This window comes from Chelonoidis abingdonii, chromosome 4 (genome assembly GCF_003597395.2).
Source record: "Chelonoidis abingdonii isolate Lonesome George chromosome 4, CheloAbing_2.0, whole genome shotgun sequence".
In the NCBI taxonomy this organism is placed as follows: Eukaryota; Metazoa; Chordata; order Testudines; family Testudinidae; genus Chelonoidis; species Chelonoidis abingdonii.
In genome coordinates this window covers 19,679,605-19,702,852 of record NC_133772.1, presented here as the reverse complement: position 1 = coordinate 19,702,852, position 23,248 = coordinate 19,679,605, and the positions used below count along the sequence as shown (strand labels likewise).

Sequence of the window (23,248 nt, the reverse complement as noted above, 5' to 3'; positions counted from 1 at the left end):
CCCCCTTTCTTAGCAGTAGAGCCATCATGTCTCAACTTGGCTGATTTTGCAGGTGGACTAGAGCGGGATAATGACATTAAAGTGGACTGAAGCCCAAGCTGCAGTTCTCTCCACACTCAGAATAGACGTTAACTTGGCTTCGCTTCCGTCTTCAACTATTAAAATGGGTTTAAATTACACTAACAAGGTTTAGCAAAGCCAAGAGGATGGAGTGACAACATCCTCTCCTGACAGGCCCTGAGGAAAGCAGCAGCTTGGGAGGTCACTACTTAGATTTTAAGCTCTCTGGGGCAGGGACTGTTTCTACAAAGGGCTCCTGACCCATGACTAGGGTTCCTAGGCACAAAGGCAATACGTATAAATAATATTTGACCCTCATTTTCCAGTCCTCCAGCAAAGGCAGAGAAGCCAAGCCTGGATATCCCTGAGGGCTAACTCACAAGCAAAAAACACTTTCTGGACTCCACTTTGAGGGTACCTCTCTAGGCCACATATCAGCTGCAGTTGACCTTTAAGAGTCCACCTAAAAGACCAGCAAAGACTGGTTGCCTGTTAGAGGTTCATCTTTAAAGGCTAACCTAAGCCAATGGAAACTTTGAGGATACTCTCAAGAGGCCACTTGGGAGTGAGGGTTGCCTGTTTTAAGTGCATCCTTAGTTCAAGCTTCCCTGTATGACCAGGACATCCAGACATATCCTGTTGCCTTCATTTCAAAAGAGTTTCATTTAGATTGGTTTTAAATTACACTTAATGGTGAGGGGAATGCTTCATGCATAGGTGAGAGAGATCCCAATCCAACTCAGAGTTGCATGAGGCTCAAAGATTAGACTCCTGACTTCTGCGAGAGCTTGACAACTGGGGAAGCAAACAGATTTTCTTTAAGCCTTCCCTCCTAGCCAGAAGTCTTAGCATCTGTCTGGAAAAAGCTAGAAGCTCTGGTTCAACTGAACACAATATACCAGACAGTCAGTCTTATGGGTCCCCAGGATGTAGGAAGAAGGGCATAGATATCCTGTCTACAAGGAAGTTGGGAGAAACCTGATGCCAGTGTTGTCAGTTTCTGTTTTTTCTGTAAATCCACTTATCCAAAACAATCTTTTATCCCACCTCCTTATGCATGGAATAGCTCCCCCACTGCTGATGAGTGCAGATGAATGTGATTTAGCTGCAATTAAATATAAAAATGAATAATCCAGGCTACCTCTCCTGAACCTCCAGCAGCTGCTTCATTGGAGTGAGACAGAATCCAAGAGTCCTTGGTACAGAACATAGGTCAAGTTTGCTGCAGATTACACAGGGCCTAGTAACAAGTTTATGAATGCTGGGAAAAAACTTGGCCAAAATCCCATACAGCTACTTACCAGGAAGCGGACATCGTCAAAGCCGTTCAAAAGCAGCTTACTCTCGTACTGCTGCAGGCCGATGGACTCCAGCCACTCTCCGACACTCTGCTCCAGCATCCGCGAACCTGACGAGAGAGGAATCGGCAGATGCTTGAAAAGGGAAAAACCGTTAAGTCGGTAGCAGCGGCACTCTGAGGAAGACAGATGGCATTGCCACATCATAGTCACTATTGTAAAGAAGTCAAACTATGATCACAGTACAAGTCAGAGGGTAGACAACTCTTCTTGCACACACAGACCATGGACAATAAGCTCCTGGTGCTGCCCACGGACTGAGGTTTTAATTTGTATCCCAGTTATACTCAAAAAAATCCTGCAAGAGTAAGCTGTTTAGAACCCTTTCGGGGACCATGACATTATATGCATGGCTTTCTTGGCTTCTGCACGTTTCTTGCCAAGCGTACGAGCGAAGCCCAGCCCCCAAAGGGATGCTGATCAAATCCTTGTCTCATCTCAGCGGGCAGCAAACTTTCACCCAAGGCATCCAACGTCAGAAGTGCAGGTGCAAGACCATGGTGAGAAAGCGCTCACAAATACATACAGCCGCGCGAGTCCTTTCATCCATGCAACTTCAGGTGCAATATTCTGTACGTTAGGCCAGCGAGAAGGACCGTTAATACTGGAGGCACAAAGCAGCTAGAGAGAAAATACATCTTCATGCAGCTGAGAGAGACACGGACACAACAGACTTTCAGAAAAGCGGTAGCAGCAGCCAGACTAGAGAACAGCTGTCCACAGGAAGACATGCAAGACAGAAATAAAGCACACAAACTGCAGCAGAAGATAGGAAGAGTTTATACTTTTTTTCCCCAAACAGTCCCGAAATAGGCAAACCATGGTAACGGGTCCTCTCTGCTATTTTGTTACGAGGAGCAGAGGCACGAGTGACAGCATGACTGAGTTTAGGAGTCCTGGCATTGTCATTTTACCACCCATCCAGAGGCACCGCATCCCTGCAAGCTGCTTTGACTGGGCTGGGCTGGGCACCAGATTCAACATCCTAGACCGGAGCAACTAACTACACTGCAGCATTGGGTAAGAATGAGAGAGAAAGTGGAATCAGCACATTTTCCACCCAGTGCATTCTGTCCTTCCAGGTGTTCCGCACAAGCTTGGATTTGACCTTCCTTCATTTTTCTCATCTAAATGCAGATGCTGCCATCAGAGCCACTCAATCAGATGGTATGCAGCTCTGGGGAAGGAGGCATTTTAGTTCTTTGCTCCATAACTAAGCCAAAATAAAAAGGAAAGCGAACACACACACATGCTCCCCTCTTCCTGCAGTAGCTCATGTCCATGACATGCACCTCCTTTCAGCCATTTGACAAATGAGAAACTCGTTCTTCAAATGTCCTACAGAAACCATATGGGCAAACTCTCCCTTCCCCAACCCCGAGAAGAGAGTCCAGTAACTCGCTGCTTTCCTCTAGAAATTCTCAAGACATTAGATATGCCAAGGAAAGAAAAATTCAGAGACAACTTTTGCATCCCACTCAGAGGATTTGGTACGCAAGACACACAGAATTTCTCCAGATTCCTAGCATATCCGTCTTTCAAGGGCATGTGAAAAATAAAGAGGACCAGGAATCCGGGAGTTTCTTGCTTTGAACCTTCTCATCAACTGAAGTCGCTCTGCACATTCTAATACATCCTTCTCACCCCCAGCCCACAGTCATGCCTGCACAACACAGAGCTCACTGTGTTTTCAGAAAGATCTTGGAGTCAGGGATCCCACTGCTGTGCTGGTCCACAGGAGAGCTCCTCTGCTAAGCAAGCCGTGATCAATACGTTCTAGAGAGCCAGCCAGCCAGCCAGCCTTTCTAACGCACACTGCCGCACCCAAGATGCAGAGCTCAAGAAAGCTTTCCGTCTCCCTTGCCTAACACAATCTGTGCAGAGGGACAGCATCTAACCCTGGAATTCAAGCAGTAGGCTCCTGTTTGCCCAGAGACTCCATTCTTCCCCACTATCATTTCTGGTCTGTAAACAGCCAGACAGCTGTGGTCTGTACCCAGCAATCAATGATGTGCCCTTGCAGAGAGCTGCAGCAGAGTGCTTTGTCTGAAGGCAGTGAGCTCCACGCTTACTGTTCCACTCTCAGTCCTGTCTCTTGCTCTCACGCTGCCTCTCCCTCCCTCCCTCCCTCCTCCTCCCAATGTTTCCATCTAATGTACCAGCAGTGATCAGACTTCAGTATAGAAGCTGCTGAGGGAGAGGAGAAGAGAAGAGGGGGTGGGAGACAGCAGCTTTGTAACTGTCAAGCTGAAATTTCCGACTTTTCAATATTTATTCAATGATGAGCTACATGGCTTAGTTTTCAAAAAACAATGTTACCGGTTTGCTTTGACAGTTTGAAGTGATTTGCAGTTTGCTTAGAATTTATCCATTACGAGATGCAGAAATTCCTGCTGCCCTAATACAAGTGTGTCTGGAGGTAGCTGGGCATCAGTGAGGGGGACTGAAGCTATGTCAGCTCCTTCCTTGGATTTTTTTAAAATATTTACTCAGCCTTTGGTATATTTGCAAACCTCTCTGCCTTTAACAGTGGAGTGACAGTCAAATCCTTAAACTTGCTGAGATGCCAGCAAAACTGGTCAGGAGGAGAGGCTGGATTTTGGATATTTAACACCGGTGAGGGGAGGGGGGGATCCCAGAGATCAAACATCTCAAGTCTGCCAGCATTATTTAGAGAAGCATAAGATGCCCTTGAATAATTTATGTCCGCATATTATAAGCAGGAGAAGAGTGAATTAGCCTCCTACACTGCTCCCTTGGGTCACAAGCTGTAACAGAAGTCTGATCACAACTTCAGTTTACAGAGAAAGTGGAGACTCTCCAGGTCCTAAATCTAACCAGCTCCCCACAACCCTGATATAATTATATGCAGAGCTATGATTTCTGCTAAGAGTCTGGCCTTGTTTCATATAGAAAAAACAAGAAAAAAACAGACTAATTGTATTTCTGATGACACTTGCTCTTTAGCAATCTTAACAAAACAGGACCAAGGTAGTAAATTCCCTGTCTAGTGTAGTCATTTCCCCAGGTAACGCAACAAGCTTTAAAAGAATGAAGGTATTAGGGCTGAGTGAGCCCCCAGAAGGGTCCAGTTATGGAAGAAAGGTTCCCAAGGAACAGCACCTGACAATGGTTATTTAAGTGCTGACAGTGTGCTTGATGCCACACAGAAGAGGATATGGTTCAAACTCTAAGAAATTTCCTTAGAGTAGACTGTACTTTTGCACGGGGCCTAACAGGTGTTTTAACATGGCTTGTCTGGAATGGAGGACATGACCAATTTATGTTATAATAAGTCTACAGAAACATCACAGGCTGTATTCTTGGTCTTCATTGCAGTCCGACAGTACAGTTCAGATGCAAGAGGCACAGATAGGAGGGCCAAACTTCAAGCAGTGCAATTACTGGCACTGAAAGGAGGATGGAACAAGGTCTGATGGGCCAAACCATTAGCCAAATACCCTCCAGTCCCTCAAGGTGAGCTATAAACCAAATCAAGTCCATTATCAGGATATACAGGCAAAGAGATCTAAATCAATTAGCCATTAGTTCTCTCAGATGCAGGAAATATAGCCAGTGTTGAGCACTACTGGGATTAAAACTGATTAGTCAAATGCAGAATGCTAATGAGCCTCCCTCTTTGTCCAGTAAAACGCCATCCACATTTCAAGCTGGTGTCTCCAACTAACTGCACAGTTCACTCACAAGGTCCCAGATATACTCCCTGTCCAGTACACCAAGCCCCCCACCTACATCAGGATGATTGATTGTGTGGAGACCACTCATCTCCTCCTGCTCGGAGAGAGAAACTCTGCCTGACAAATCACTGTAAACCAGCAGGCATCATATAGGTCTCGCCTCCCAGTGCAAACAGCCAAAGCCGCAGTGGGCTAGGGAGCTGGAGTGCGGTGAGGTTAAGTTTCTGTCAAGGAAGCCATTCTCCCCTACCCCACACCCCTGATATTTTTTGTCTTTTCAACACATGAGAAGGCAAAGTCTCTGCAGAAGAAATGATCAAGAACAGGCTGTCGAAATAAGGAACACGAGACTGTACAAAACACACCAACTTCTGCAGGGATACAGACCAAAGGCTGAATCGTTGAAGCAATACAAAGCTTTTTGTTCCCAGGCCAAAAAACTGCTTTAAGATGGAGCTGACGTGAAGACTATATTGCTCTTTAAGAGCCAGGATTTCTTGATCATCCAAGCCATTGAAAAGCACTTACAGACACAGATCAATGAATACGCTTCAGTTGGACAGAAGGGTTTTTTCCTTGGTCTAAGATAACCCACCCTAGGGATCCAGCCAATAGGTAGGTTGGATATAATAGGTCATCCTCCGCAAGCCCCACTGGGAAACCAGAAATCTGACTCCTGTTGATTGAGCAATAAGTTCAAACTCAAACGCCGTAAAAAAGAAAGCTCTCTCTCTTTGGTAACAGGGGCCATATAGACAGACCATAGAATATCAGGGTTGGAAGGGACCTCAGGAGGTCATCTAGTCCAACCCACTGCTCAAAACAGGACCAATCCCCAAACAGATTTTTGCCACAGATCTCTAAATGGCCCCCTCAAGGATTGAGCTCACAACCCTGGGTTTAGCAGGCCAATGTTCAAACCACTGAGCTATCCGTCCCCCTATACCTTACTATCTGCATGTATCTCAAAGGTATTCCTCACAACATCCCCTTCTCCCCCGCATGAGGCAAGGCAGGGCTATTATCCCCATTTTACAGCTGGGGAACTAAGGCAGAGAGGCTAAGTGACTTGCCCAAGGTCACACAGGGAGTGTGGTATAGCAGAGATTTGAACCCCAGTCCCCCAAGTCCTAGGCTAGTGCCCTAACCACTGGACCATCTTCCCTTCAAAACAAGGTCAGATAAGTACAGTAACGCAGCTGGAAAAAGCAAGGGTTCAGAACAGATTAGTTCCATAACGCACTGAGCAGGGCAAACTAGCACTGCAGGGTGTGAAACTCAGGGATTTGACTACAGATACCCTCCCAAACACCATCTGCTCTGGGAGAGGTAAAAAAACCTGCGGAGCTCCTTGAAATGGTCTTTGTGCGAGACGACTTGCATCATGAGTACAGCTCAGCAGACATACTGCACAACACAGGTTAAACTACAAAAGAGATGCAAAGGTTTATCTCTGGCTTAACCACTTCCAAGACAGCCGCACTCATGCCTCCTGGCAGGAAGAGGCTGGCAATGCATTCGCCGGTCCCAGTCACTAAAAATCATTTTGAGGGGTGAGAGGGAAAGGAGGAAAGAAAGGGGGAAAAGAAGAAAATGGAACACTTTTCTACTGGAAAAATGCTGCAATTCTCCACCTGTGTGTCTAGAGCAGCTGCTGCACAGAGGATCTAACGGAAATCTGTAATACAGCACAGCCTATAGAAAATCGTATGGGTTAAGAACAAAGCAGCTGCATGTGTCAGCCCATTTCTGAAAAACAGTGTCCATTTTACCAAGATCTCCCTGCACAATAGCTGAAGCAAAAATGGAACCCCTTCTCCTCAGGCCTCTTCACTAATGACATAATCAAACTCCTGGCTATGGCTACAAACAGTCCTGCGAAGTAGAGCTGTCACAAAGGAAGATGCTAACTGGTCACCACTGGATTGGACCCAAACTATATCCTATTTCAACACACACATGCTGTAGCGATATTTGACTTGAGAGGCAAGTCTTAATCAGTAAGCAGAGGATCTACAGCAGTCACAGGATAGACTCCCACTGGGAACAAATGACGGGTACCTCCTGGCCAATGCAAAACCCAAGCAGCAAACTGCAGTAAGCTAAGGCTTACTATGGCAGACGTGCACTGTGTGTACAAATACATATTAGCTTATCGGAGCTGAGATGCTGTTCCACTGAAGCACTTAAATGCAGCACTTTGGGTTTGGAAAATGTAAAAAAGCAGGATTTCTCACTGCGAAGCCCCCCTTCACTTTCTCACGTGTCGCTCCTCCAAAACACCAGAGCGGAGGCAAACAGAAGCTTTCACTAGCCCTCCCTTTGGCTGCTGCTGGTTAAAGGCAGGGAGGAGGAAGGCAGAATAAGCGTTTAGGGAGCAATCTAGGGGAACAGAAAAGTCTGCCATAAGGAAGTCAGCTTAGATTATGTTGGAGACATGCAGTACTATTATTTTCCTTCCCTTGTATCACTGAAGCTGATCTTTGGACTAACTGGAGCGTCTGCCAGGACCAGCCTACAAAGTGCCAAGCGTACGAGACAAGGCCATGGCCACTGCATTACAAGTGTTGACCAGCAATGGGCATCATCCTAAATTCTGCCCATAAAGTACTTATTACACTCACACTTTCAGAGAGGGCAGAGGGTGAGAGAAAGGAAGTATTATCTGCCACTTAACACATGGGGAACTGAGGTACAGAGAGATTAAAACTATTGGCCTAAGGACACAAGGATCCTATATCTGAGTTCAGAATTCTTGACACCAAATCTCCTGAATCCCAGCCCAGTTGGCCTTAGCCACTAAGCCGTGTTTCCTTACCTAATTCTACCATGCCCTTAGCCATCTTCCATTCATATTTAGAGGCAGTGATATAGGAGTGGAGTTTTTTTTTATTATCCCATCTGCAGAGACATCAGGAGCTTCCCAAAAAATCATTATCCATCACAGGCTTTGTAACAGCAAATTTTAGTGCATTCCTGAGGCAGAGAAGATCTTTTATGTTCGAGCATCAATGCCTTTTCATTGTCTTCCCAGGGGAGAGAGCAGGACTGGCATCTGGAGAGCCTGAAAAGGATCCTCCATCCTTCCAAGGCAGAGTCTTATATAAGCTTTGTTCAAGGGCTTCTGCTCCAAGGCATCTGGAAATGTTATTTATAGATTTAATCTGTGGAATACTTGCGGAAGCCTACAAGAGACTCCAATGTGAAGACAATAAAGAAGTTCATTCTAGGGAGTCTGGGTGCTGAAACAAGCCACACAGGATCGGAAAATGAGACTTCTGTATACTTTCTTACATACCTGGCTGCCACAGTATACAAGACAACTGGCTGACGAAGCTGGAGATATGAATTTAGAGGCAACCCTTGATACCTTCATCTCTACATTAAATCTGGGTATTTTTGTTAAATGAGATTACAAGATCAAGGGAGAAAATGTTTGAGACCAAAGCCTAAATTGAACCTCTACAGAACAAAATGCGTTTTCTTACTCAACTCTGAATCGGCACTGAAAAATTCACTCTGGCTTTCCATTCTTGGGCTTAGGAGGAGAGGGTAGGGGAGAGAATGGACTGAGTAATTCCCAGGAAATGAAATCCAACTTTTGCTCTAAAGAACTCTGTTGTAGGGCTTACCTCGTTTAGCTGTCTTGGGAACCCAGACACATGTTTTTCTTCATCTTAATCTTATTTAAGAGATGGATTTTTCTTCTGTCTAGAAGGGATCATGTTACATCTATATAGTACAAGGAGGAAGGTCTGGCAAATTAACACCTCAGAAGAAGCAGGCAGGCAGGGAGCACATGAAGGAAAATGCCTCCTGGTCACACCAACCATCACAGGAGAACAAAAAGCTGGAGATAAACATTTTGGACAGAGCAGTAAACCTAGTCTGATTTCCTCAGAGGGTATACAGAGACCAGTAACAACTGAAGGACTGGAAATCATAAAAGGTTTCAGTCTCTCGTTGGGCTCTTTAGAGACAACCTCCAGCCCCAGATTAAAGAAATTTGGGGAGAATTGGTCTTTCCTCAGTCCCCAGCCTTCACTTACAAGCATCTTAGGCTTGACTGGGCAAGGAGATGAAGGTTTCTTTCGTATGCTAAGAGCCACACAATGGTCGTGTAGCTTTGTCCACCAATCCTCTACTGCTTCTTGGACAGGCAGAAGGGGATACACTAAGCCAAGTGCTCTTTGAGCTGCTGTGTTATCTCAAGATCTTGACTCCATTAACCAAGCCAGACAAGCAATCTATCTGTACCCCTACTGTTACAGTACTATTTCACCAAAGTATCTTACCTACCAAGTGGGGAGAATTTAGCAAATTGCGCTTGGGAGATTTACCTCTCCACCCCATGCATCAGAAGGTATCTCTGAAGATACAATGCTATTCCTAGAGTAGGTGGTCTTTGTACTGGTTACATTTGCCCAGGGATGAAAGTTCATTGAGGCACCAGAGCGCCCAAGCAGGTGCCATACCTTAGACACTACTGCCAACCCCAAGAGTTCACTAAGTCCTGAGCCAAGCTTACATATAAGTTCTTTTTAAAATCAGTTTGGGGTTATTTTTATCTGCGGTTAGATTTTGAACTTCTCTCACACCACAAAGACTAGAAACCTTTCTTGTAAATTCACAGCTCAGATTCTGACGGCAATACCTGACTGCAGGAGCCAAGCCTTGAAAAAAAAAAAAAAAAAAAAAAAAAAACAAAAAAAAAACCTGTCAAATATTGGGAGACTCAAGAAAACTGCAAGAGCTGACATCATCATCCAGGGATCCACATAAAAAAACCAACTCATGGCATATCATTTCTCAGGAGGCAACAAATCTAAAGCAGCCAACTTCCACCTGACACACAAGACAGATGATGTCTATGATGTCTGTCAACTTTGGTCTTAAATTAGGCAATAAGCCAAAGATCACCTTTCTGCTAGGTATGGGATTACAACCTCTGCAACCCTCCCTCTCACCATCCAATGCCTGTGAGAAGGAGATTACTCACATTATATGACATAGGTGGGGGTCCTACATGAAAGGTAGGTAGGCCACCAAAATCAGGACACTGACAGCTGTGGTAGCGCCACACACAGAAGCTATGAGATAGGACTTAAGATCCTAGTCCTCTCATTCGTTTTCCCTTCTGAATGCAAAGGCAGATTGAGAAAGCTGCTCACAAGAAGGGATTTGCCATTACGTCAGGCTTTGAATACAACACAGTAGTTGAGCACAGTACCTGAGATCCTTTGCTGTTCCTGAGAAAAGTCAATGCCTTCACCGATGGAGCTCATGATTTTCTCAATCTGAAAATATAAAAACAGTATATTGCCACAGTATTTTTAAAGCCTCAGCAGAAAGTGATAAGGGCAGCCTTGGGAGCTTGTCCCCATGCAGCTGCTAAAGGTTCCCAGGTGACAGGGAAGGAAGAGAAGTTAAGAACCCCACCAACCCATAAGGGTCTGTCCTTAAAACCTGGCCTGGAAAGGAGATTTTCTTAAGAATGAATGGATCAAAGAGGGGGAGAGGGGGTGGGCTTGGGACTCCACAGACCCACATCCTTCCCAACTGCCGTTACTGTCTCGTGAAAAGTCACCTATTTTTCTGCATCAACAGAAGGATCTCAAGATTCCTCTGTGGAGTACCAAGTTTTATTAGAGGAGGGGGAGTGGGAGAAAAGGCCTCCAAAGCCATCCTTGACAAACATGCAACCCCTCCTTCACCAAGCGAAGAAAGCCTGAGAAATGCAGTTCACATTTGTGGCATGCAGCAGGTGCGCTTCACTTGGCCTCTCTGTTTCTTGACCACCCTCCCCTGCCTCAGGCACCCTAACAAGGCACTTCTACTGACAGCCGGGCTGAACAGCCAATGTAAGCTCTGAAATAGATGCAGTTTGCAAAAGCAGCAGCATTCTGGGATAAACGCTTTAACAGCCTGGAAGAGGGAAGAGAAAACAACCTTATACCCAGAAGTAAGCAGCTCAGAGCCCACAGCTCCAGGAAAACCCCATTCGATTTTCAATCATAGCCAAAGGAAAACCAAAGGAAACTTATTGCCAGGGATCTGTCTCCCCTCACAACCTTCTTTCTTGGACCTGGACTTCATTATCAAATTTGCCCCAAAACTCACGTTTTGTAAGTTAAGATTTTTACAGAATCTAAAAGACCAAACAGAAGTTTTACTGTACATTTTCTAAAATGCCAACAGAAACCTTTCTAAAACAAAAAAAAATCCCTGTGAAATTGACCAGGCTAATTTCACTGTCCAGGCTGAGAAACTCAAGAACTTGTGCATCCACAGTGAAACTTAGAATTCTTACAATTTCCATAAATTAAGGTATTAGTAACACAGGGAAGAAATTGTAATTAAAATGAGATTTTCTGCTCTTAAATTAGAACCTGCTATTGCCTCATGAACAGCAGTAGGAGATCCTCAGAAGACTCAGATTCAGTTTGAAATCTGGGTGTTGAACCTTACAACAGCTATGCAGGAAGTCTCAAAAGTAAACCCCCACCTCCCCATGAGATTGCTGGTCACATCTCGAGAATGCCCTCTTGCAAGATTTTGGTGCACTTGTTGCTGGATGGGACGCAGATGATCAGGGACATGCAACAAGAGTGGGAAAAAAAATTCACAGAACTTATTTGGATCTTAAGGAAAGGTTTGGGCAAAAGTGTATTGGTAAGGGTAGAGAAGGTTCTGAATTGCTTTGGACCCATTCACTGGCTTTACAAAACAACCTATCTGAAATCGTCGTCATTTGGGAAAGCTGCTTAGCTTGCTACCCTGATGGCACTCACCCATAGAGCGATAGACTTTTTTGAAGATACCAGCCCTAAAATGCTCTAAGGGAGTTTGATGCCCAACTTGAATGAAATTCAGTGGGAGCTGGGAACTTAATTCCCTAGGCTTCTCTGAAAACCTTCATCATGAAGGACTTCTGCCAAGTTAGATCTCTAATACAATCCTTCCCATGTATACACAGTGGATGGGGCAATTCACTTGCCACCGTACATCTCTGTTTCAGGGAAAAGGCATCATGCAATCATATGTAGAAGTCGAGGATTTTACTAAGGTGTGAGGAGGATTCACTGCACCGAGAAGCCACCATCATGGGTATTTCTAATGTGTCCAGCACAGTCAGAACTATTTCACTGGGGGCTTTGAAAACCAGTTTGAAATATCAGCTGGTAAAAACCAGACAGGAAGGAACTGAATTATTTTCTCTCCCCCTCACTCCCAATGGCCCACACAGACATGCATTTTTCTATGGAGGCCTTGAGGTCTAATGCTGATCTTCAAAAACACCCTTTGACTGACAGACAATGGGAAAATTCAGATGCTCTACCTATAGATCTCCTGCGACATCCAGGGAAAGAATATTTATTGCCTTTCTTCCCATGGTACCTTAAACAGGACCGCCTAACATTTAGCTGATGAGAACTACTCTGACCCAAGCTGTGAATGGATCACAGATCTTAGTGGGTCTGATACTAAAGACAAATCAGGTCAGTGTAACACCAGCTACATACACCAAGGTTAACACAGCCCACCTTTGCTCTACAGAAGCCAAACAATGAGAGACAGGTGAAGGAACTAGCCAGTCTGGTATACAGAGGTTCTGATTCATAGAAGACAAGAGCATTTATAGCTTTAGTCAAAAATACAGACTATTTGGTCCAAGTGACCGAATTTTCCCCTCATTACCGTATGCTCAAGGGCCCCTCTAAAAAGATCCAACCAACAGTAAGAGAGGATGTGAGCGGCATGAATATCCATAATGATTTTAGTGGGCAAACAGCAGCCCTTTAAAAAGGCCAGCACAAAAACAAGCATGTAGCAAACAGTGCAATTTATCTTGCAGCATTGTGATCTCTGGAGTCTTATACTCAGATAAAAGTTACAGGGCTGCTCATCGTGTCATTTGATCTTGCTATTAAGGCTCAGACACATTCTAGTTCAATAGGAAGCCCTGGAAACACAACTATAAGGGAGAGAGGAAAGATCTCATTTCTTCAGCTAATCAACAGCCTACGTTCTAAATCCGCAGCTCTGCAGTATTGACACAGTAGAAATGTGGGATGAGCTAAACTGGTGCCTATTAAGAGGGGGAAAAAATTGAATTTAAAAGCCAACCTGCCTCTCACTGAGAGCATCAAAGGCATTACCAAACGGATGCTTATTAAACTTTGCAGCTTCTAACATTCTTCAGCTGGGGACGAGAAGGGGGAAAAGCAACCTTCCCTTGTCTCCACAGTGCTTCCTAATCTCAACTTTCACTTAAAAACACCATTTCCAGCCCTCAAGGTTGTGATGAAAATATGAAAGTGGAAGTGATGTCTGCCTGAGTCTGCAGACAGCCTGGAACAAACAACAAATGTGAATTGCTCCACACTTCTCAGTGAGATAATGACTGGGGGGGAAAAGGGGAGGGGGAATTTTAGTGTAAAAATTAGCATTTTCACTGCTGATAATTTCAGCAGGAACATCCCTTAAAGTCACCAATCTTGAACTGCCTCCTACGCCTTCCCAGTACCAAGTCCACTGCTGACAAAACTACAGCCTTCCATAGTGCACTTATGTATTGTTGCTACTAAAATCCACAGAATACTGTAGAAGGTAAACGTGGGGACATTGTAAGATAAGTTTACTATTCAAACAAACACTGGGGCTATTGTATTGATTGTCTTATTCACCTTTCATATTTAATCATTAAAACTTCCAGTTTTTTAATTTGAAAACAGGAACTGCTGCAAGATTTCTAGGATGCTGCCACAGAATCTGGAGACCATGCTGCAGAATTTGGGTCCAGTTTGCCATGGAATACATGGATAGTTGGTGTTTTTAAGAAAAAAAAACAAAAGAGTACCATTCTAGAGTTCCAGAAGCTTAAGGGCATTAAGTCCTGTACATTTGTGGTGATTAATTAAGCTTGTTACAAGATTTTAAGCAGGTGCCACTATCTTTATCTTAAAGAGGTTCAATTCAGTTACAAAGAGTCTGAAGGTTTGAGGAACTCTCAGATGACCTTTTGGAGCAAAACACTCACTTGGTCCAAACCAAGTTTCTACTACAACCACCAAGAAAAACTTTGTATGGGGAAAAAAAGGAGGAAAACATGTTTGTTCAAGCAACCCCAGCTCCCTCAGACTGCTTCCCAGCAGGAGGCAAAGCGCTTTGCCAGCCTCTTACACTGTGGAATGATCGAGCTCTGAGGATGTGAAGCAACTGCTGCTGGCACTGCTGGGGAAACAAAGATCACAACAGCATGTTTGAAGCCAGTTCAAATCCCACATTTACACCCTCTCTGCGCTCAGGAGAACTGACACCCAGCTGAATACCATTCACATGTGCCTCGGGGAAACCCCCTCCCATCAGCTGCCTAGCACAGCAAACCCCTCTAACTCCCAGTGCTTGTTTCTAGGAGGACGATTTGGGGCTTCCTTGGTACAAGCTGAATCCCTACTCCCACCCTAGACCACTTGCAAACCTGCTCTGCCACAGCAGGTTCTCCCCCAGGGATGGACAATGATGAAAGGGCAGGAAGGCTTTTCCCTCAGAAAAACCACCCGTTTTTTCTCCTCCCTATGCTTCTCCCCAAGGGCCGCTGACGTCAAACAGGGCAGCATTTTGGCCCTGCAGAAGGAGCACTCTTAGATTTATCTATGCAATAATGAAGGACTCTCCCCAGTTCATTCCCTTTCCCCCAATGTCAGCAGAACTTCCTTAGAAACTCACTTCTTTCCAGTGTGAGCATGGGATGGTTGAAAAAACCAGACCGGGGGGAGGGAGTAGGGGCTGCCAACTCAGCAGAACAAGCTTTCCAGTGGTGCACACAGGGTTTTCCCAGCCCATAATCCAGGGAGATTAAAGACCAAGGTCAAAGTCTTCGACCTCTGCACTACTATAAGTGTTCTTGGTATTTGCCAGACTGCCTGGAAAGGCCACATGAGCATCTGAGTAATTAGGTGGACTAGATGAATTCCCCAGACTTGCACAGTTGACTGTCAACTGTCCACAGGGGACAGTAATGTACAAACACTGGAGCATAACACTTATTACTGTGATGACCACAGCCTCCTGCCGCTCACTGGAGGTCAGCGTTCTTCTGCAGCTGGGTTCACAGCCTAAAGCAACTCCGAGCTCAGTTTAGCTGGTAGTCAGGCAGTTAGACAGCACTATCTAGCATCAGCAACAGTGGAAACTGAACATGTTTGGAGCAGAGATAAAATCAACTTCTTTTTTGTCCTTATAGTTACAAACAGTTCTGCAGTAGAAGACAGCAACTAACAATTGTTAATCCTTTAAAAACATCTACAGCACTCGTTAACTTTCACTCAATGGAAGCTGTCTACCATCTGTAATTTTCCTTAACAGTAGGTCTTCACGTACAGTCCCATGGCAATATATTACCTTTTCTAACCTCACAGGAGTTGAGACCCACCAATTGTGAAAGACTAGCTTAATCCACAGGTCACTGACTCAATCAAGGGGTCATTAGGCACTGAAAAATGTAGTAAAGTCTAAAGAAACCACCTCTCTTCCCCACTCCCCACATGCTCTCTCACTCTTGTGTTTCAAGAGATTGATAGAAGACAACCTTAAGCCCATGTGACTTCCTGGTGATTATCAACAGTACATTTTTTGCTTTTTCACAGCAGTTGTAAGTGGGTTGCAAAAATTTTTTATTTCAAATAAGGCGTTGCCAAGTTGAAAAGGTTGAGCAACACTAGATGAAACCATCCCAAAACAAAATGCATCAATATAAGAGCACTCATTTCCTAGAATCCAGAAATGGTGGGCTGAAAGAGACCTCAGGAGGTCATCCAGTCCATTTCCTGTCCTCTGCTGCATGGACAGAGCATGCCAATTCTCAACCGTATGCCAAAGCACCAGGACAAGGAATAAAATGAAGATATTTTGGAACAAGTATGTGGCAATGCACGAGAGCTCTTAGACTGTTTGTTCCCACTAGTGAATTATTAAATACAACCATGTTTAAACATGCACTTCTACTCAGACTGAGTTGGTTCTAGTTTGAACTCTCAGACCCCTGGCTATTTTTGGCTTAACTCACCATGTTTTAAGTACTGTTAGACACTGCTCCTGCATGGGTATTTTTACATCTACAGGAGCCATCAACTTACTTCAGAACAGAAGATCATTTTTTAAAAGGTTAAAAGAAAAAAACAGGAAAAATATTTACTCGTGGCAGCATAGTGAAATCTAAGCTAAATAGCTAGCGGAGGACATGCTTGAGGTTGAAGACACTGCTTGCTCCCCGCGCCATACACAATGAGTGGATTCTGACAGTGCACTTCCTCAAGAAGAGCCCTCACCTCACAGTGTTGGGAGCAAAGGCATCATCTTTCAGCGTGAACAGTAACATGAGCTGTTATATTGTCTGGCTATAATACGGTCCTAGATGTAACCATTCATGCCGAGTGCCCTCAGGCAGCTGCCACTAAGGTGGCCTGCGGGAAAGAGAAGCCCTCTCTGAGTGGGCACAGATCACTAATCTTCCATGAAAACACCAGTATCAAGTCAGGGACAATGCAGGTCTTCCGGGATTCTCCTCTCTGCCTCAAAGAGGGCATCCTTGGTGGCACTATTCCACAGCCCAGCACAGCTAGCTCCGAAGTATTTTGTTTGCTCTCTCCTACCTTGGGAGACATGAAGCTGCAGAGCCCATTTGAACACTAGGTCTGATACTCCACTACAGAGCCAACACCTCAATCCAGAGCCAGCCAGCCCATTTATTCAGAGTCCATGGAGAGAGGCAAACAGGGAAGTGCGTTAACAAGTCACTGGCTTTTTTATCATCTCAACCAGGAGACAGCCTCTCACAAGTCAGGCTGTCAGCACGGATTCATTTGCATGCAGGAGGCAGGGAAAGGAAACTTCATTCCAAGAGCACCAAGGCATGCAGGGACATGCTAATTTGACACTGACCTCTGCCACCAAGGCTCATCGGCAGCTATTAGTTTTTTCTGGTACAGCTTAAGTAAAACGTGACCTATGGTTAAAAAGCCCTCAGACTTGTCATCTACACAGAATTTTGTACTCATCTCCCATTTGCAGCACCAGCGATTCCCAAGGATACCCCAAGGTTATCCCTACAGAAACAACATATGCCTGTGATCTGGATAGCCACAGCTGTTTCAGTGGCCAAGATCTATTGGAGCCGAGGCTGTGTTATCCAAAATGGTTTTCAAAGCATCCCCACCCCCAAGAAAATGGACAGTCAAAATACATAGCTGCTTTTGGCAATAATCACCCCTGCTGTTCTGCAACTCCACCTCTTACAATCACAACCAAAACATAAAATCATTTTCCCTGCAGGATATAAGCCTTACAAAATTGCTCTGTTTAGAGTAAATATACATTTCCTTTAGCCAAAGAGGGCAGCCTGCTGGAAGGGGACATTTTGCGTATGCTAACTAGGAAGGTTTTAAGCACTCCTAACAGAGAAGAAATGGAGCTGCCATGTCAGCTAAGATTTCTATAAGGAACTCTCCTCCCTCTCCAATCCTGCCCCAGCCTTTTCCAGGGAGACTACTACTAGGAAGTCAATACCAACAGGGACCGTTCAGGGTATTGACCCAGGTGTGCTTTGCAAGCGGTCCCTAAGTTAATTCTGGGCCATGGAAAGATTACTTCTACAGGGATAGTTCAGGGCACTAACAAGACAGAACAGTTGTGGATTTTAGCTTTAAAATGTTGAATTAATTTCAGCATTTGTAAAGCCAGGCAAAGCATGCTCCAAAAAGAGAAAGATGGTGTCAGACATTACACCGGCAGCTCTGTTCCCACCCAGTTCTACCAAGATACTGCAATCATGAAGTATCCCAATCATTCAGGTCCTAGGCATCTTGAATAGCAATTTCACATCATCCCAATCCATGGGCACTTTGGCTTGAGTGCATCATCCACCAGGTACTAGGATGAGATCCAGTCAGTCCTTTTACTTAATCAGGATTTAAAACCTCGACCTCTCTGTCAGATGGATTTCATTTAAATCCTTTATGCTGTCCAGAAGTCCTCTAAAAGTTCCTCCTGACCCAGATGTCACTGGACACTGCCTGTAGTGCCCCAGGTATATTAGTCACATTTACACAGCAGTTTACGCTATATAAATTGTTTAGCTCTATCACCATCCCTACAGAGAATTGCCCCAATTTTAAAAGCAGACTAAGCCATTTGTCCAAAGTTAAACTGCAAGTCAGTCCCATGGTCGCTCCTTATTCCTCTGGACCTGTGCATCAGTTTCTGAAACTAAACAGGATGGAGACCTCATTGGACAGAACAATGTGGGTGTGGTACTTATGGTTTGAGGAGGGGCGCACCTGGCTGCTTAGAGAAATACCCCTGTTTTTAAAAGCTCAATAGCAGACCCCAACATCATCACTTTCAACAGCGAGTAGACTCCTAAAAAAAAAAAAATCAACTCATTTTGGCATCATGTACTAAGTAACAGCAAAGAAGAGCCATATAAGCAGATCAGCCCTCATGCAAGCTTTTTCCTCCCTACCACCAGCGACTAGATAGGTTTAAAGGTGAATTGTGAAAGTTTTGCTAAAGTAGGTCTGTAAGATCCCAAAGGAGAACACTGGCTGTGTAACAGCTACCTCCCTAAGGTATCCACACTACAGGCTTCTTCCTCAAGTCTCTTTAGTACCTAGTGCTTCCTTAGCTTATTTGCCCCTTTGTGGATAGCATCTGATACCATCTCGTGAACGCTCCAGGATCTGAGGAGCCTTGGGGATCTCAGTGGAAAAAATAAATCCTGTGATTAACTTCCTCTACTTCTAACCCTCCTTTAGGTTTCCCCCTGCCCTTTCCAGGCCAGTATCGCACCATCACCCCAGAAGCTTGACGGGTCACAGTGAAGTTAGGACAAGGCCACTGCTTATCAGCCCATGTACACTGGCTGATTGCACAGGGGTTAAAAATGGCAGACCAGTTACCTTTATCCTGACTATTATTAGAGACACTAAAGTTTAGTAACAAACATGCAGAAATAAATCACCCATACTGCCTCTGCTGTATGTACAGTGTTAGTGAATTACTGTGACACCCTCCAGCACTAGCATCATTAAGGACCTGTTGGGATTTCCATTATAAATCCTTATTATCAGGAGTTGATAAACTTCCATGTATAAATTTGCCACTAGCTGAAACAGACATACTGCCAGGGCTGGAATCTTATTTTATTCTTGAAAGCCACATGCAAAGTTTGGTTTAAAAAGGCTGTGTCATTTTAAATGGACATCACTGCAAAATAAGTAAGTGACAGGGGTTTGAATTTCATTATTTTTAAACTCGTGCGACTGACAAACAGAGTGGTGTATTTTTAAAATGAAGTCTCTCTACTGCCCCCAAGCACTCAAGTCCTGATCTTTACTAATTTCATTTTGAGGTTTATATTTCAGACAGAAATGGAGCATCTGTAAAGTATGCATATTTGGACAATCGGTTATTTTCAACTGTATGGATTTTCTGGCAGTGATTTATCAAGCCAGCATTATGTTGGGGTTGACAAGAAGAAAGAGAAACAAGATCATGAAGCAAGCTTTAGGAACACGGATGCCTTTTTTGCTTGCAGGTGAAGTGTACTCAGCTGAGCAGAGAATGCTGCAAGACTGATATGTTTGACTTAGCACAGCAGAAGCCAGATACTCACTGTATAGCAACTCATTCATCAGGTTGCTGCAAACTGAGTTGCAATGGCTATCTGGGGGGGGTTACTATTATACAAGGGTGATGAATACAGGAACCTTGTGACTGGGACCAGATAAGACCCATGAAATGTTTTGACTTTTTTTAAAAGTTAAATTAGAAACATTACTTCAAGACTCGGGCAACTTCTCTTTGTCATCTAACACATCCTAAAAGCTAGGAATCAGTGATGAGGAATTCTGCCATCCTTAGTTGACATCCCGATACTTTTTACAGGCTTCTCAAGGCCAGAGTGATCCTCCAATGTGAGGTAAAGAAGGATGGCAGTGACTGCTGTGACTGTGACTACTCAAGCTTTTGCTGATTTCAAGAGGGAACCTTAACTTAGCAATTGCACATGGACCACAGTGACAGGCCTGGTGTAACTATCAGAGTATGGAGATTGAACCAATCAGTGTTGCCCTGACAGCAATCCCGAGGACATCATAGCAGGGAGGGAAAAAAGTTATTTTATTGGTGAACAAGAAAACACAGATGTGAGCAGCGGACAAGTTCTCTGTACAGGGCACAGATCTAGGTCTGACATCCATATGTGAAAAAGGAAAAAAAACCCCACAAATTCATTGCAAAAATGACAAAATGACATTTAGCCTGAAAAACTGAAACGTACTCAAGTCAGGAAATGAGATTTTAGTTTTGACACTTAAGTACAATAGTGAATAGTTTGTTACAAAAACTTAAGCTAGATTTGTACAAAGGCTTGAATTCTCTAACAACTGCAGATTGCTATATGCGCACACACACAAAATGAATATGTTACAGCCATACTTACAGTAATCAAAAATATTCCAAAAAGGAACGCTAGCCAAGTTGCTGTGGCTTATGAGTTTCCTGATTTCAGTACGTTTACAATGCTCATCCTTAATGATCCCTTAATATGGAACCCCCTGACAACTAAACAAAGAAAACATGGAAAAACTGGTTTACATATTCACACGTATTAGTTTCCCCCCTCCCAAGCACTTGGTGTATTATAATATTCTTTTAAACATAGAGTTTAATAAAGCATATCAAGTCAGGGTGCCACATCGATGGCTGTAAGCAGCACTAGCTGCAGTTTCCAAGTTCTCTGCAGCCCTACTGCAGTAATCTAACCTCAAAGTGACAATGGCATGGATAACCATAATAAGGTCCAAATCCAAAAGAAAGGGCTTTCCAAGACCCAACAGGAAGCACACTTGACAAACACCATTCCCAGGGTATGCAGAAACAGCTGGCAATCCAAAAAAGCCTCTGTGCCAGTATGCTCCATTCATCAGGGTACAGATAGAATTTTTGATGTTAGGGTTAGCATTAGAGTTTAGTTTGTCTCATTCAACTCCCTGACAGTTCACCCAGTTAAACTGGGCATAGATGGGCTAAGCTGCATCCACCAGAAAAAAAAAAAAAAATCAAAATATAGAGCGGGGCATCCATTATAATAGAGACCATAATATGTATTTCTTCACTGAACATGAAGGGTGGCAAGACCGAATCTGGCTCAACCTTGCCTGAGCATGCCCTTGGAGCAGATGAGCAATTGTCCCATAGTAGCCTCTGGGATCTCTTAGACGGAAAGGAAAGAAGCCACTCAAGAGTGACTGTCAACAGCTGCTCATACATCCCCAAAAGGTCAATGGTATCGAAGAAAGTTGATAGATCAGGATTGACAGCTGATTTTCTATCTTCACTAGAAGGCAGTAGTACCATACAGGCTGTCTCTGTACTGTAGATTAAAACAAACCTGAGGGGGATCAAGATACTCAAGGCTCCTGCTATTCATTTTTCACCACTTTCTCTATAATCCAAAACTGAGATCGAAGCTGGGACAATAATTCCATCTCTGAGGATAAGTGACTACATAAACCACTTGGGACTTTTATCTCTGTTGATGATGCTTGGCTTCTGTCATCAGCAGAACCATTCCATAAAATTACAGCCCCATAAATCAGTTCTGTTTATTCAACGTATACGTAATATAGTAGACTCCACTATTATGGACTTCTTGGCAGGATTAATATCGAAGGCCTGAAAATTTTATGCTGTTTTTGTTAATTGAAAGAGAAGTTATGAAAACATGTCAGTTGCCCAAGAGCAAATTAAGTATATAACAACAAACTTAACAGCACATTATGTCCTTCTCTAGCCATACACATATTCCAAACACGGCTACATATGGACTCAGCAGATTTATCAATTACTTCTTTCAGCACATTCTCCAACTGTTAATTAGTGATATGGAAACATTCTCTCTCTTTCTGGTTTAATGTGATCTCAGAGAAACTCATCTGCATCAGGGTCAAGGGACTATTGGTTTATATTACTCTACAGTTTACTTTTCAGTATGAATCACAAGACAGAGCCGAAGTTTTTTTTTTTTTTTAAACAGAATTTGTAACACTTTAAATTTCAAAGTCACTATGGTGGATTCACAATTTCAGACTGCACTGTGCACATTAGGTCACAACACCACCATCCCCTCTATTTATGCAGATGGCGTCAGACCTCGCAGAAACAGTAAAACTCAATATTAAACACAAAACTGCAAGAGGAAACTGTTAACATGAAAACATCTTGTTAACTTCAGTTTAGAAGTTCCTTGCCAGCAGTCATTTTACATTGTATACACCAAAAAATCCCAAAGCACTTTAAAATCTGTGCTCCTGTATTTTCATAACACCTTTCAGCCAAATCCACTGACTTAAGATACATACCATGAATTGCAAGCTGCTCAGCAAAAAGAGCATATCCATTTATGCATTTGTACAGCATCTAACATAATGTGTGTTTGGAATCTTTGGACCCTACAGGGATCATTTCACGAGTTACTGAAATGCAGCTCTCTCTGGGGTACAATGTTGCAGCTATTTATCAGCACACAGCAACACTACAGAACTGTTTAAGACAGGAGGTAAACAATTAGTTAATGGAAGCTGCAAGCGAAAATTAAGGTAGGCAGAAGGCAATTAGAGTGAGAATTTGGCAAGGGCATTAGTGTTGAATATCCCTGTTTCTGAAAAATGTGCCACGGGATCAAAAATGATCAAATTGGTCACATTTTTAAAAATATTTGTTACACAGCATGCATAATTTACATTAACTGCATCAAAAGCTTCAATTCCAGAATGTTGAGGTAACATGCTACTTAGCAGTTCAAGAAAAACTGATACCACAACTCAAGCAGCTATCCAATGAACTGAAATGGTTATATTATTCCAGTATATTGGAAAACTAATTTAGCTACATATCCAGCCTAGCACCTGTGACTGGTGACCTACAAATCTGAGAGAGAAAGAACAGAAGTCATTGTGCATTTAGATCTGTATTTGGGGCATAAACATAAAACTCGGCAACGAAGTAAAAATTCCTTCACATACAGTAGCTGATATGTAACCTGCAACATTGCTACGCTGGTATAGTGAT

At 43.7% G+C, this 23,248-nt stretch overlaps 1 protein-coding gene across 8 annotated transcripts in view; it reads right to left on the bottom strand.

Annotated features, from left to right (window-relative positions):
- The window catches only part of ANKS1A (ankyrin repeat and sterile alpha motif domain containing 1A), a 167,210-nt gene that overhangs the window by 47,696 nt on the left and 96,266 nt on the right, over positions 1 to 23,248 (bottom strand). For 6 of the 8 annotated variants that reach the window (XM_075064931.1, XM_075064930.1, XM_075064933.1 and 3 more), the window contains 2 exons: positions 10,347 to 10,413; positions 1,362 to 1,468 (listed from right to left, as the gene is read on the bottom strand). In XM_075064931.1, coding sequence (XP_074921032.1) covers positions 1,362 to 1,468; positions 10,347 to 10,413 — 174 coding nt within the window. Of the gene's footprint in view, positions 1 to 1,361; positions 1,469 to 7,934; positions 8,256 to 10,346; positions 10,414 to 23,248 lie in introns of those variants that run through there. The other 2 variants (XM_032792583.2, XM_032792584.2) reach the window with 2 other exon arrangements.